At 42.9% G+C, this 14641-nt stretch overlaps 1 protein-coding gene across 2 annotated transcripts in view; it reads right to left on the reverse strand.

Moving 5' to 3' along the window:
- Positions 1-4088: 4088 nt before the first annotated feature.
- Positions 4089-14641, reverse strand: part of serinc5 (serine incorporator 5) — a 67297-nt gene continuing 56744 nt past the window's right edge. The window contains exons 10-12 of one of the 2 annotated variants that reach the window (XM_048527479.2): positions 12072-12111; positions 9040-9187; positions 4089-7098 (exon numbers count right to left, since the gene is read on the reverse strand). In XM_048527479.2, coding sequence (XP_048383436.1) covers positions 6948-7098; positions 9040-9187; positions 12072-12111 — 339 coding nt within the window. In that variant the 3' untranslated portion in view covers positions 4089-6947. Of the gene's footprint in view, positions 7099-9039; positions 9191-12071; positions 12112-14641 lie in introns of both variants that reach the window. The other variant, XM_048527478.2, reaches the window with a different exon arrangement.

The raw sequence follows: 14641 nt of genomic DNA on the forward strand, positions 1-14641 counted from the left end.
ACGTCCAGTTGACTCCCGCCCCCGTCCTCCCGTCCCCACGCCGGATCAATGATGCAGTTGAAGTCTCCGCCTAGGATGACCGGCCTGGACGTAGCCAGCAGGGACGGCCAACCGCTCACTCCATACCGCTGGGGCGTACACATTGATCAGCCTCATGGGAGCGTTCCTGTAGGTGACATCAGCCACTAGGAGGCATCCCCCCACCACCTCCTGAACTTGAGAGATGATGAAGTTGCGCCCCCCCCAGGAGAATAGCCAGGCCCAAGGACCGACAGTCGTTACCCCCCGACCAGATCGCCCACAGGTCCAGGCGCCGGACCATTTCCCGTACCTGCCGAGGTGCGGTATCCCACACTCCTGCCGAAACAGGAGGTCCGCCTTGACGGTGGCCAGGTAGGCCAACGTGGACACACATCTTGCGGTGGACTTGACGCTGCGCACATTAATGCTCGCAATTCGTACCCCCATTGTGGGCAGTGACCACAGTACCCTCCCCAAGTCCAAGGTCCAGCCCCTCCATCTGTCCCTTCATGCCCATTGCCCGGGCTAACTGCTGGACACTCTCCGGGCTCAGGAAACCGTCCGTGCTGCCTTCCGGGTGGCATCCCCCCAACGGGGGTACGGAGGCAGGAGAGTCCGGCTCTGGGTCAGGCTGGGGACACGCTGTTTCCTCCTTCCCACCTGGAAGTTCCGGGGGGCCCTCCAGGGACGCAGCGGCACGTGGCTGGGTGTCGGAGGGAGCCTCAGGGCGCCTCCCGTCCCCTGGAAGCGGGATGCTGCTTTCCTTCTCCCTTGAGATCTTTAACTTCTGCTTTGGGTGGGCCCTCTCTGAATCCTCCTCGTCAGAGGAGCTCTTATAGCCCCCCCGTAGCTGCCTCTTCCCGTCTGATGGTTGTGGTGCCCAGGCCCGCCGGCGCGCCTTCCTCCTCGCTTTCCGGAGCGTCGTCCACTCCCCTGGGTCACCTGTTGCCTCCTCCATCGACACCGGGTTGTCGGGGGTGGGGGAGTGGATCCTGCAGGGGTGCTTTGCTGGCCTCGGGTCCATCCTGCGGGGCTGGGCCCTCCTGCACGACCTGGCCCTCCTACACATTAGGGGTTCCTTGCAGGGCCCTGGTGCCTTCCTCTCCTCCGGGGGGCTTGCCCTCAATTACCCCTGCCGGCGACCTGGGCGTAGGTGGTCCCCCACCGCAGGCATGCCCTATAGAGGTGGCCCACTTCCCCGCAAAAGGTTGCAGCTTTTTTCTTGTGGGCAATCCTTTGCAAGGTGTCCCTCCTCCCTGCAGTTCCTGCAGATGGTGGCTTTGCAGTCGGCTGTCACGTGACCTGACCTACCACAGGCATGGCAGACTTTAGGTTGCCCTGCGTAGGTCAGGTAGCCCTTGCTCCTGCCGATCATGAAGCTGGACGGTGGGTGTACGATGTTCCCGTCCGAGCCCGTCCTCAGCGTCACCCTGACCTGCCTCTTACTGGTCCAGATCCCGAAGGGGTCCATGATGTTGGTTAGGTCCCCTTCTACCTTCACGTACCTTCCGAGGAAGGTCAGGACATCAGCTGCTGGCACATGCCGGTTGTACATGTGTACAGTCACCATACGGCTCCTCTGTGCTGGCATCACGAACAGCGGGACAGCAGTCAATACAGAGAGGGGGCCCTCACCTCCTTTCTCCTTGAAAACCTCCAGGAAGCGCTCGCAAAGCTTGGCACTCCTGAAGGTCACGTCGCAAAAACCTCCTCCGGGGAAATCCTGTAGGCAGTAAATGTCCGCAGCAGCGAACCCACAACAGTCCAACAGGACCCTCTTCATGAAGAAGGTGCGGTCCACAGGTGCACCTTCATCCACCTTCTTCACAGAAACACGGATGGTGTTCCGGACCCCCTGACCCGGGGCATGAGCACTCGCCGCAGCCATCATTGCAGGTTGGCTGCTCCCCTGAACCAGCGTTAGGCCGAAGCCAGCGTTAAGATCCACCAGTTGCAAGGGTGCACAGCCAACCCGACATCTTCCTTCCACCTCCAACACAGTCACACTCTTCTTCTCGGTCCACAAAAGCGTGGGTCTTTATTTGTTCTGGATGTAAGCTGGTTCACTGAGCTGGAAGGTTCATTCCCAGACAATCCGTCACCATTCTAGGTAACATCACCAGTGAGCCTCCGGTGAAGCACTGGTGTTACATCCCGCTTTCTATTTATCTGTTTAGGTTTCCTTGGGTTTGTGATGTCATTTCCTGTTCTTTTTCTCAGCGGGTGGTAGATGGGCTCCAAATCAATGTGTTTGTTGACGGAGTTCTGGTTGGAATGCCATGCTCGCATCCAGAACCTCAACCTGAGCTACAAATCTTCTCAAAACTCGCTAGAAGTTGATTTATTCAATATCTAACCCCATGCTGAATGTGGCCTGGGTTTATGGAAGAGGCTAGTATGCTTTAATCTGTGTCTCACCCTATGTAGTACATGTCCTGGAGTGTTCTATATGTAAAATGGAGAGGGAGTTTTAATTTGTATCTAAGCCTATGCTATGTCTGTCCTGCAAGTGTTTGTTGGGACACTGTAGACAAAACTTCACCTTTCTATGGTTTTAAACTGAAAGTATCAGACTGTCCTATTTTCATCCAGCCACACCTCCTCTCCAATAGATGAGGATCTTTATTAGGAAGAAGATAGATTTTGGTTTGAAATGTCATCCAAAAGCCAGTAGATCTGACCAGACACAGAGCTACATTGAAAACTGGAGAATGCTTTATTCCATTAGGAGCATTGTAATCATCACACAAATCAACCTAGTGAACGGAGACAAGAGTGAGCAACAGAAATGGGCGATTCCTTCAAGTCATCATGGAAACCAATCCACAGCGCACAGCAGAGCAGAGCAGAGTATAAACTTAATGATTTCATTTTTTTTTAAAAAAGCAGAACACTCAATGGCATGCCTCATTGGCAGTACTTTCATTCTGGGTCAGACTGATGTAGGCTCATTCTCCCTCTTTGAGGTTTTAGACTATTATCTGTTAAATCTGACACAACTGCTGCACTGAGAGGACAGTCAGATGATCCATCAAACAGGACCATGTGTACAGCCAAAACGTATTCCTCAATGAATATCTACACCAGATAATCTGCCCATTTATTTAATTGCTATCTGTGGGTGTGCACTGATGCCTTCATAAATTCTGAGAAAGGTGGTCTATAAATGCAAGACTTTTTTTTCCTCTTTCACGCAAGTTCATGCAATTTTATTAAAATAATTGAAGGAAAACATTTCTAAGTTAGTGTAACAATGGAATTGTATTTGATTAAGACATACAAAGTTTCAGAAAAATCTCCAATTTGTTGAATTTTAATAAAAACACAATGTGCACTTAAGAATATAAAGTCAGTAAAGCAATATTACATTAAAAATTGAAAAATTAACATACAATCTTTATAAAAACATTTTAAAAGGTAGAACTTTACATTGTACAACCAAGAATACATTGCAAAATAATTAAAGAATTTAATGAGACTATTTAGCAAAATTTACTCAAGATATATAACCCATAGTTGAGAAAACTCAATCTTCTCCCCTGCCGCTAAGCTGTATATCCAAGTATCAGCAATTCAGGAACTATATAAATAAAGCTTCCACCTTAAATTAGCATAGCCAATTTTAAGGATTAAATACCTGACAATAAGCAATCCATATTACAAAAATGACTGGCACAAATAACAAAACAACTGCTACAACAAAGTCATATCAAAAGATTGCAATAATGAGAAGTACCCCCATTAGAAAACCACCTTGAATGTTTGAACAAAGATTTTGCACAGCTTTAAGTAGTACCAGTTGCCCTTGACAAATCTTGAATGCTAAAGTCCAAGATTTTTGTCCTTGTTTGGAACAGGCAAAAGGTTGGAGACAAAAATCAGGCAACATTACCTCGAACAAGTGTTTATGGTAAAATGTTACTCAAATCTGAGATAACAGGTGTAGAGCTGGATGAACACAGCAAGCCAAACAGCATCAGAGAAGCAGGAAAGCTGACGTTTCGGGTCTGGGCCCTTCTTTTTCTGAAGCAGGGTCCAGACCCGGAACGTCAGCTTTCCTGCTCCTCTGATGCTGCTTGGCCTGCTGTGTTCATCCAGCATTACACCCGTGTTATTTCAGATGCTCCAGCATTGGCAGTTCCTATTATCACTTAAATCTTAGACACTGGGTGCCAAATGAGGCACTTTGCAGAATATCTGAGGCATGGAGATGTAAAATAGTCCACCATATGAAAGTGTGAAGCCCAGTTGGAAAGGCAGGCCCATCTTTAGCACCAGTGTAGGAATAAAAACTCTTAGGAAACTAGTTCAATATCCACCGCAAATCACACTCCATCAGCAACAACATTCGTACCAAATGAAAGGAGAAATTATCAATCAAGAAAGACTACATTTATCTTGGAACCCAGAAGAGGGGTTAACCAAGTAGTCTGAATGCAGCCTGTACTTCAGCACACATAATTTTAAAGCAATGCTTTCATATATTTGAGTTTCCAGCATTCAACTGCAGTGAGCAAAAACTACAAAAGCTGCTTGCAGTTTTGATCTAAACTCATTTATCATTCTCCTACTTTGAGAAACAAGAAAAGGTGCAACCTCTAAACCTCTAAATTCATGTCATTAATCGATTCCTCTCAAAATGTACCGCATACCTTAAAAGATGAATGAGTCAGATATTTTTGCTATCTTCGTATGGAACACTGTAGGAAGACTCCAGTGCACAGAAGCACTCTGCACTCTGCTGCAGTCATTTATATGTACCAACCACCCACGTACAGCAACAAATTGCTTTTATATGTTAAAAACAAGTTGCCGTAAGGTTTTGACTTCTAACATATGTAAAGTTGAAAGTGTAAAGTTGAAAATGTAAATCGCCAGCTCTGCTTTTGTGTTAACATGGCATGTGAGCAGATCATTGATTGGACATTTGATTGTCGATGTGCTTTAGGAACAGCTGCAGTTAACTTCTTCACTTCAAGCTTACTCTCACTAGGAGTGGAAGAAAAGAACTCCGTGGAACAATTACTACCAGGCAATAAAGCTGATATGATATTACTGAGGTAAGTAAAGATGTTTAGCTTTATCCTAGGAACATCATAAGACATTTTAAACCCCATTGCCCCACAGGACTGAGGACAGAACAAGACTCAACCATCAATTACATGCTCGGTTTCAGTTCTCAGTGTCAGCATGTCCAATGCTTGGGTGGATTGCTTGTGCAGGTTTCTGTGCAAAAAAAAAGAAGTTCTACGAAATACAGCTTGACTTTGCACAGTTCCTGTATGAAGTAGAAAATCCTAACCTTGTGTATTATTCCACATGATTAAATGTGATTTCCTTTACTTCCTGAAACCAGGCAACAAATGGCACAATCACATATTTTGAACTTTTAAAACTTGTTCACTGTGGCAAAAGGCGGAGAGTATAAGCATTCTCAATGTCAATCTGACTTTGTAATGCCTAAAGGGATTTAAGGTGGGCTGCTTCTTTATTTGGCCTGTCAGAGATCAGAATAGATTTTCACACTAAAACAGTTACTGCTTGGCTAAAATGGAAGAAAACATTTGCCTAAACTGTGACTAGCGTTTGGTAAAAAGGCAGCATAAACACTTCACTCCAATAGGTTTACAGCCATGCTGTTTACCAGGTTTAGTTTTCTATGCCAACATGGCTATTATAACACTAACTTACTTTGTTTTGCATTATGCTAGAAATTTCTGCAAATACTATATTAAAAAACCTTTCAAGTTAAATAAATATGTACTAATACCCGCATCAAAACACCTCATTCAATCAACCCTTTTCCATTTCTTTGTATGTTAACTTATCATAGGAGGTGCAACTTTCTAATTTGACCCTAGCACCTTAACATTTTTCAACAGACATCATCTTTTCAGTTCACTCTCGTTGGCAGGTTGTGGTACATCAAGCCAAAATGTTTTGATCCCAGTTGTAACACAAATGGAACATGACCACATGGTTCTGATGCAATTATCTTAAATGGTTTCACTTCTTAGTGAGCAATAAACAAAATCATTAGCACATGGGGTGGGTGTGTGGGTGGAGAGAGGTAGACAATGAAATTCAGAAATCGGGGAGACACTTGCATTAGATTTAAATTGATCCTTGAATAAGAATTTCACATTTTGTCTATATGTATACTGAGCAATTTACACATCCCTACTCGTAAAAATCCCTACCAGTTTACTCCAGACTACATCACATTGACAATATTCGAATGGAAAGAATTGATATTTTACATTTTTGTTATTACTAAGAACTTTCAGGTTTCCATTGCAGTCTAGAAGTTGCCAGGGTGTAGAATCAGAGCCACTCTTACCCAGACTTATAGACAAATAACATCAGTGTAAATTGGGACAGATACAAATCCAGTGATAACTTCTTAGACTGCAATTTAATTAAGGCCCTTCTTAAACCTTTAGGTTACTTTGTATGTCAGTGTACATAACATTTCTATCTATACATAATGTGGTACTGTGATTTGAACAATAACGTGTAATTACTGATCTTTCCGATGCAGTTTCAATACAAATAACATCCAGCATTATTCCCATGAATTTTCAGAACTCCTGTTCTATGTAACATTCATAATCACTCATCCTCATATCCCACTGGCCCTGCCACTTGAACTGCTAGATCTAACCAACATTGCATGTTTTCCAAACTTAAGAATTACCGATGAGGATGACAAACCCCACTCCTAAATGCTATCTCTATAGAAACTTGTAGAAATATAACTGACATAGAAGAGATTGTTTCTAGACAGGGACTATTACAGTACACTAAAAACAAGTCAATAGCTCAGCTACGATGCAACAAGATGGGTAAAAAAGGTATTTAACATGACTAGAGCAGATGAAAGAGGGACGTAGAAAACTGGAGTACTGGGGAAAGTAAAACCAAAATCAGACTGAAAATTCACGGCCTGGACAACACATGGGAGCAATGAGGGTCCATAAAAACAACAAGATACACAGCCAACAGGAAGCCATCTTAATCCAGAGGGTAGAGACGTTCTGAGGCTCAAACAAGTTTTCTAAATTAACTTCATGATACCTGTGAACACAGAAACATGACTGAATTGAATTTTAAAATAGGCATCATCTTTGAAGAAAGTTAGAACAAGTAAATTAGCTATTAATTACATGGTTTATTAGGCAGTACGATAAATTCTCAGAATAGTTCCTTCCTTCAGATACAGTGAAAATTAAAAATACAGATGGCTGTGTTTCATTGGTGTTCATTATTTAAAATTCAACCATCTTCTCAAGACTGTTTCTTATAACAGCAGTAAATTTCAAGTAATTAATACATATTGCAAACATCAATTTTATCCCCGTGGCCTCCACTAGTTTGTCAACTTGAAATTGACCCTTTATTCTGACTTTCTTTCCTATCAGTCAGCAAATCCTCTGACCATGTTACTTCCAACATCATGAGATCTTAGTGCACAAGCTAAGTTTTCATATTACACCTCGTCTTTTGGAAATCCAAAGAGTACTACGCCTACTGTCTCTCCTTTATTTCAGCTGTTACATTCTCAAAAAGGACTCTAATCATATTTTCTCTTTCATAAACCATGTTGACTCTGCCTGTGTTATGATTTTCTAAATGTCTTGCTACTGCCTCCTTGAGAAATTGTTACAATATGTTGTCAATGTTTTGAAGATAGACTAATTGTCCTATAGTTTCACACTTTCTGCCTCCCTCCTTTCTTAAATAGAAGCATTTTATCTCATTCGCAGGTTGCCAATCCACAAGGAACTTTCTAGACTCTTGGGAAGTTTGGAGAATAACCAACATATTCACACTGTCAGCAACCAACTCTTTAGACTTTGACCCTGCATGACACAGGGAAGATGGGGAAAATAGTTCTTTTGCTAAGCTTTGGAAAAAAAATTATGAGCACCTACCAAGATCCCAAGGCAAATAAAGTAAGTAAAAAGATCATAATTTATTTCTCAGTTATTAAATATATTTCCTTCCTCAGTAAGTCTTTGTTTTTCTGATTTTTGATGGACAACAGAAGAAAAAGCCTGTACGGGTCTTCAGAAGGAACAGGGAGGCAGAACTATAGGGAGCTCAGAGTTAGTACAGGCATTGGGCTGAATGGCCACCCATTTAAAATGTGGGATTCTGCGTTTGATATCCATCAATCACATAACCCTAAAATATTTCACACCAATTTCTATTTTTATCTACAAATCACAGTCTTTCAAAATTACAGTGTAGTGAACTTCAAATTTCTAAAATACTGGGCAAGTAAAATTGACTGGAGGGTCACCTCACCTCTGGCAAGGGGAGAGGTTGAGGGGGACAGTCATTCATGGTAGCTTGATCCAGTGGGGGAACTGGATTCAGACTGTTGGCATTACTCTGCATTGCACCCAGCCAATTAGCTTACCAACAACCCCCAGTAATAACCTGCACAATGCAGATTCCTGCGCTACTCTAGGTCCAAGTGCATTTCATCCCCATGAATGGGAATGATTTTGGGTAAATGATCCATGATTCTTCAGCACAGCCCAAATCCAGACTTCAATGCAGAGAAGAAAATGCGTACAGAAACCTCAGGGTTCCTTTTCTTGGCTGACCACCAACTTTTGTAGCAAAACTAAACAACATGCAGAGGGCTCCCAGGCACCAATAGACTTTGATTCATTCCACCGTTATATAAATTATTTTGATGTTCATCTATTTCTTTCCTAGTTGTATAAATAGGAGCTGTTACAGATTGATTTATTTATGCACATAGTCTGGCTGAAGAGACGAATTTATTCAGACATTCAATTGCTTTTTTTTTTAAGAAAACATTTCCTCATGGCAAGCACCAGAGGAAATCCAAATTGGCATCATTGTGTTCCCTACATTAAAACCATCACTACTTTGCTTCACTGCCTGCAAAATGATTTGAGGTTTAGATACTTTACAAATGGGAGTCTTTCCTTCTACTCTTACAGTGGCTTATTAGACAGAAATTGGTTGCTGTTTACTTACTGAAACCAATTTGTTAATATCATCATCACATACAGGGAGCCAAGAAAAAAGACGAAGTGGAAGAAGGAGTAACTGTACACAACGCCGCTGTTTTCATTGTGGATCACCTTCTGGATTCCCTTCTCCGCTCCATCGATTTTATAGTTACCTGCTATGTGAAAGTTGACAGGTCACTGTATGAAACCACAGAGCTATCACCTTTGTGAAAGGCAACTTAGAATGAGGGTCCCACCATTACTGTTCAATCCACAAGCCAGCTCAGAGGGAACCTGGTACTATTGCAAGATTTCACAAAAAGAACATAAACGTACACTACAAGCTCTGTGTCAACTGGAGTTTCTGGGCAAACATCACAGCTGCAAAGTGATGCCAGATTATTGGCTGCAAACTTTCACTCCCCAGAGTTGCAGAAGGTGACTGGATTTTTAAAAAATGGGAAAATCCAGTTAGGCTGTGGAGAGAGATTTTAAAATGGAGCAGATAATTATTCCACACCACTTCTTGATTGTGAATGATATTTTTGAGCCAAATTCCTGGAGTGGCTCCACTTAACCTTATCGGCAACTTAAAGGAGCCAGGATCACACACATCCTGTGGGCAAAGAGATGCTATACAAGTGACTTTGCTTAATTTTTGATAAACATGTTTGAAAAATTACACAGAAATCACATCTGTCAAACAGATGATTCTTTTCAGGGTTTTATATATCCCTAATTCTGCCATTGCATGCTCAATGTGAAAGAAACTTTAGTTAATTAAACACAGCAGTGATAAACTGCAGCTCTTAAAAGGAAAACAGCAACTAAAAACAATGCAGTTTGCGATTTCTGCTGAAAGCTGGCACTGAAACACAAATAAGTTTCTTTTTCAAAATAAACTATAAACAAAACCATAATAAAAAAAAGGACTTCAACCTGAATGCTATTGCTTTTTACAAGGGGAATACTTAGATTTCACATTGGAAAAGCTTCACTATGCTGTTCCTGATGGCAGGGAATGGGACAGTCTGGGGCAAGGTGATGGTGCAGTAATATTGTCAGTGGGCTAATAACATGCTGCAGACCCGGGTTCAAATCCTACCATGGCAGAAGGTGAAATTTCAATTCATTAAATATCCACAGGTCAAAATGTCTAATGTGATCACGAAACCATTGTTGATTGTCATAAAAACCCTATCTGGTTCATGAATATTCTCCAAAAAGGAAACCTTTGCCTGGTGAGCTTTACATTTATTAAACCTGGCCTACACGTGACTCCAGACCATTCAGTCAGGAAGTTGCTCCAAATGCCCTCTGCAATGGAGGAAGCTAGTTTTATCAACTGTCAAATAATCTCAAGAAAGGAACAAAACCAAACGGACCATTTGGAATCAATTTAAACAACGGAAACATAACAAACAACAATCAACAGTGCACCATTAATCCTGCAAAGTCCTCCTTACCAACATCTGGAGACTGGTGTCAAAACTGGGAGAACTTCCCATTTCCAGAATCTTATTTTACACAATCAGCATTATCCCCAGGTATGTCATGTCCCAGCAGCAGGTGGTGGGCACAACGGTGTACAGTCAGGAGAGAGTTACTCTGAGAGCCCCTTACATTGAATCTGGACACCATGAATTCTCATTGCATCAGCTCAAATATTGGCAAGGAAACCTGCTGATTACCATGTACAGGCACCCTCGGAGGAGTTGAGAATACCTTACATCGTGTTTTATGACACTATGATAGCTCCCAAGCAACAAACTTTTGAATAGATCTATTAACTCCAGACTGGTCATCAGCAGAATCCTACTCCAGTACAAACTGCAAACTGTGTGACGGAGCATATCCCCACTCTATCATTACCTTTGGTCAATGAAGGTTAGTGAAGGAAGGCATTCCAGGAGACAGGCATAAATAAAAAATGAAGCCTCAATCTGGTGAAGCTACAAAACAGGACTACTTTTCTGCAAACAGCAAACGCCGCCAGCAGCAGACAGAGCTAAGCGTTACTGCAACCAACAAATCAAGCTCATCTTTTGCAGTAGAAATAATGGGAACTGCAGATGCTGGAGAATCCAAGATGGAGTTGGATGAGCACAGCAGGCCAAGCAGCATCTCAGGAGCACAAAAGATGATGTTTCAGGCCTAGATCCTTCATCACCACTCTGATGAAGGGTCTAGGCCCAAAACGTCAGCTTTTGTGCTCCTGAGATGCTGCTTGGCCTGCTGTGTTCATCCAGCCTCACACTTTGTCATCTTTTGCACTGATATGATGGGCTCCCCATCAACAAGGATAGGGATGTTTGTGGAACCTGTTCCTCCAGTGCGTTGTATAGTCATCCATTGTGATACATGACTGGATGTGGCTGGAAAATACAGCTTCGATCGGATTGACAGGTGATGGCATTACTTAGCTCGGTCTGTTACTTGCCACTTAATCTGTTTAGCTCAAGCAGCCAGTTACTTAGCTTTGCCGTCGATGAATATTAAAAACAAACATTTTCCAATATCATATCGTTGTGGCATTTCAGAGTTTCCGAACATTTAATAAAAACTGATCCTAAAACTTGTCCTTGTCTCAATTCTCTCAAAATTGTATTGGTTTTAGATGCAGCATGTAGGACAAAATTGTAACAGCAGAAAGGAGTAAAGAAGGGGAAAAGCCTTCTCACTAACTCAGCATAAAACATTACACAACTTGTCTGATCATTTATATTTAAACAAACAAAAGAGGATGTGAACAGCCATAGATTACCACCTGAACATCACTGGAAATGTGCTTATAAAATCTAAAATCCCTGATAATACTGATCACCTTGTCCCCAGATGAAATAAAATCGCCACAACTGGAGGCAGCCGGAGCAAAACTGCACATTGTTGGAATCATTAAGCCAACAATTTTGTGTTTGCTGATTCTAGTAGATCTGAAAGTCAGGTTTGTCATAGAAGAGACAAGCAATTGTGATTTTGCCTGCTTTGTGTGTGTTTCTAGCAATGACACCCAATTTATCGGTTTACAAACTCAAGTAATGGAGGATTGGAGCTTACCTTCCTCATCTGGTACAAAGCAGAAGCAGCAGCGAGCTTCCTGTAAGATAATGAGGAATTACATTAACAGAATGCTAACATATCAAACAAGATCTTGGGCAGGACTGTTATCATTCCAACACATGCTAGCATCGAATGAGTCACAACACTGAGTCAACGAGTCACTTGGTAGTAAGAACTGGAGTGTGGCTAACTAAATGTTGAAGCTTTTCATAGTCATACAGACCGAAACAGACCCTTTGGTCCGACCAGTCCTCGCCAAGCACAATCCCAAACTAAACTAGTCCCATGTGCCTGCACTTAGCCCATATCCCTCCAACCATTTCTTTATTCTTCTACTTATCTAAATGTCTTTTAAATATTGTTACTGTACTTGCATCCACCACTTCATCTGGCAGTCCATACCATACAAGAACCACTCTGTCTCTCATATCTTTTTTAGATCTTTCTCCATTTTTGCAGCAGCAGGAGCAGTGAGAGCGAGGACCGGGTTGCTGTCGGGAAGTAAGTTAATCCTCTAAAAATTACCTTGTGAACTGTCGGAGCGCACATTGAGCGGGAGAGGACACAGGACGGCTGAGTAAGTGAGGTAATATATTTGGGCAGTTGCTTTACCCAAAAGACTACTTAGGTAGTGTATCCCACCCATCCTCCTCCTCGAACCAAAGAAAAAGGTTCTGAGCGCCGACTTGGTAAGGTTACTAGTTTTTTTTCCCCAATAGTCTGTTTGGGAATTCAGAACAGTGGGAATGGGCATGCTCCTCCTGTAGAATGTGGGAGGCAAGGGTCAACACTAGTGTCCCCAACTCCAGCTCCTCGGAAACTGTGTTAGGGAACTGGAGCTGGAGCTGGATGAACTTCGGATCATTCAGGAGGGTTTCCTGACACAGTCTGTAGATAGGCCAACAAGAGGCGAGGCGACATTGGATTTGGTACTGGGTAATGAACCAGGCCAGGTGTTAGATTTGGAGGTACGTGAGCACTTTGGTGATAGTGACCACAATTCAGTTATGTTTACTTTAGTGATGGAAAGGGATGGGTATATACCGCAGGGCAAGAGTTCTAGCTGGGGAAAAGGCAATTATGAGGTGATTAGTCAAGATTTAGGATGCATAGGATGGGGGAAGGAAATTGCAGGGGCTGGGCACAATTGAAACGTGCAGCTTGTTCAAGGAACAGCTACTGCGTGTCATTGATAAGTAAATACTGTCAGGCAGGGAGGAAGTAAGTCAAGCGAGGGAACCATGGTATACTAAAGAAGTTGAATCTCTTGTCAAGAGGAAGAAGGAGGCTCATGTAAAGATGAGGCATGGAGGCTCAGTTTGGGTGCTTGAGAATTACAAGTTAGCCAGGAAGGACCTAAAGAGAGAGCTAAGAGGAGACAGGAGGAGACATGAGAAATCTTTGGCAGGTAGGATCAAGGAACACCCTAAAGCTTTCTTTAGGTATGTTAGGAATAAAAGAATGATTAGAGTAAGATTAGGGCCAGTCAAGGACAGTTGTGGGAAGTTGTGCCTGGAGTCCGAAGAGAGGGGGGAAGATGCTAAATGAACATTTTTCATCAGTATTCACAAAGGAAAAAGACAGTGTTGTCGAGGAGAATACTGAGATACAGGCTATTAGACTCGACGGGATTGAGGTTCATAAGGAGGAGGCGTTAGCAATTCTGGAAAGTGTGACAATAGATAAGTCTCCTGGGCCAGATGGGATTTATCCTAGGATTATCTGGGAAGCTAGGGATGAGATTGCAGAGCCTTTTGCTTTGTCGACAGGAATAGTGCCAGAAGACTGGAGGACAGCAAATGTTGTCCCCTCGTTCAAGAAGGGGACTAGAGTCAACCCTGGTAATTATAGACCTGTGAGCCTTACTTCAGTTGTGGGTAAATTGTTGGAAAGGATTATAACAGATAGGATTTATAATCATCTAGAAAGGAATAATTTGATTAGGGATAGTCAGCATGGTTCTGTGAAGGGTAGGTCGTGCCTCACAAACCTGATTGAGTTCTTTGAGAAGGTGATCAAACAGGTGGATGAGGCTAAAGCAGTTGATGTGGTGTATGTGGATTTCAGTAAAGCGTTTGATAAGGTTTCCCATGGTAGGCTATTGCAGAAAATACAGAGGCATGGGATTGAGGGTGATTTAGCGGTTTGATCAAAAATTGGCTAGCTGTAAGAGGACAGAGGGTGGTGGTTGATGGGAAATGTTCAACCTGGAGACCAGTTACTAGTGGTGTACTGCAAGGATCTGTTTTGGGTCCACTGCTGTTTGTCATCTTTATAAATGACCTGGATGATGGCGTAAAAGGATGGGTTAGTAAATTTGCAGATGACATTAAAGTCGGTGGAGTTGTGGATAGTGTGGAAGGATGTTGCAGGTTGCAGAGGGACATAGATAAGCTGTAGAGCTGGGCTGAGAGGTGGCAAATGGAGTTTAATGCGGACAAGTGTGAGGTGATGCACTTTAGAAGGAATAACAGGAATACAGAGTACTGGGCTAATGGTAAAATTCTTGGTAGTGTGGACGAGCAGAGAGATCTCGGTGTCCACATTCATAGATCCTTGAAAGTTGC

The sequence above is a fragment of the Stegostoma tigrinum genome, chromosome 3 (genome assembly GCF_030684315.1).
Source record: "Stegostoma tigrinum isolate sSteTig4 chromosome 3, sSteTig4.hap1, whole genome shotgun sequence".
NCBI lineage: Eukaryota > Metazoa > Chordata > Chondrichthyes > Orectolobiformes > Stegostomatidae > Stegostoma > Stegostoma tigrinum.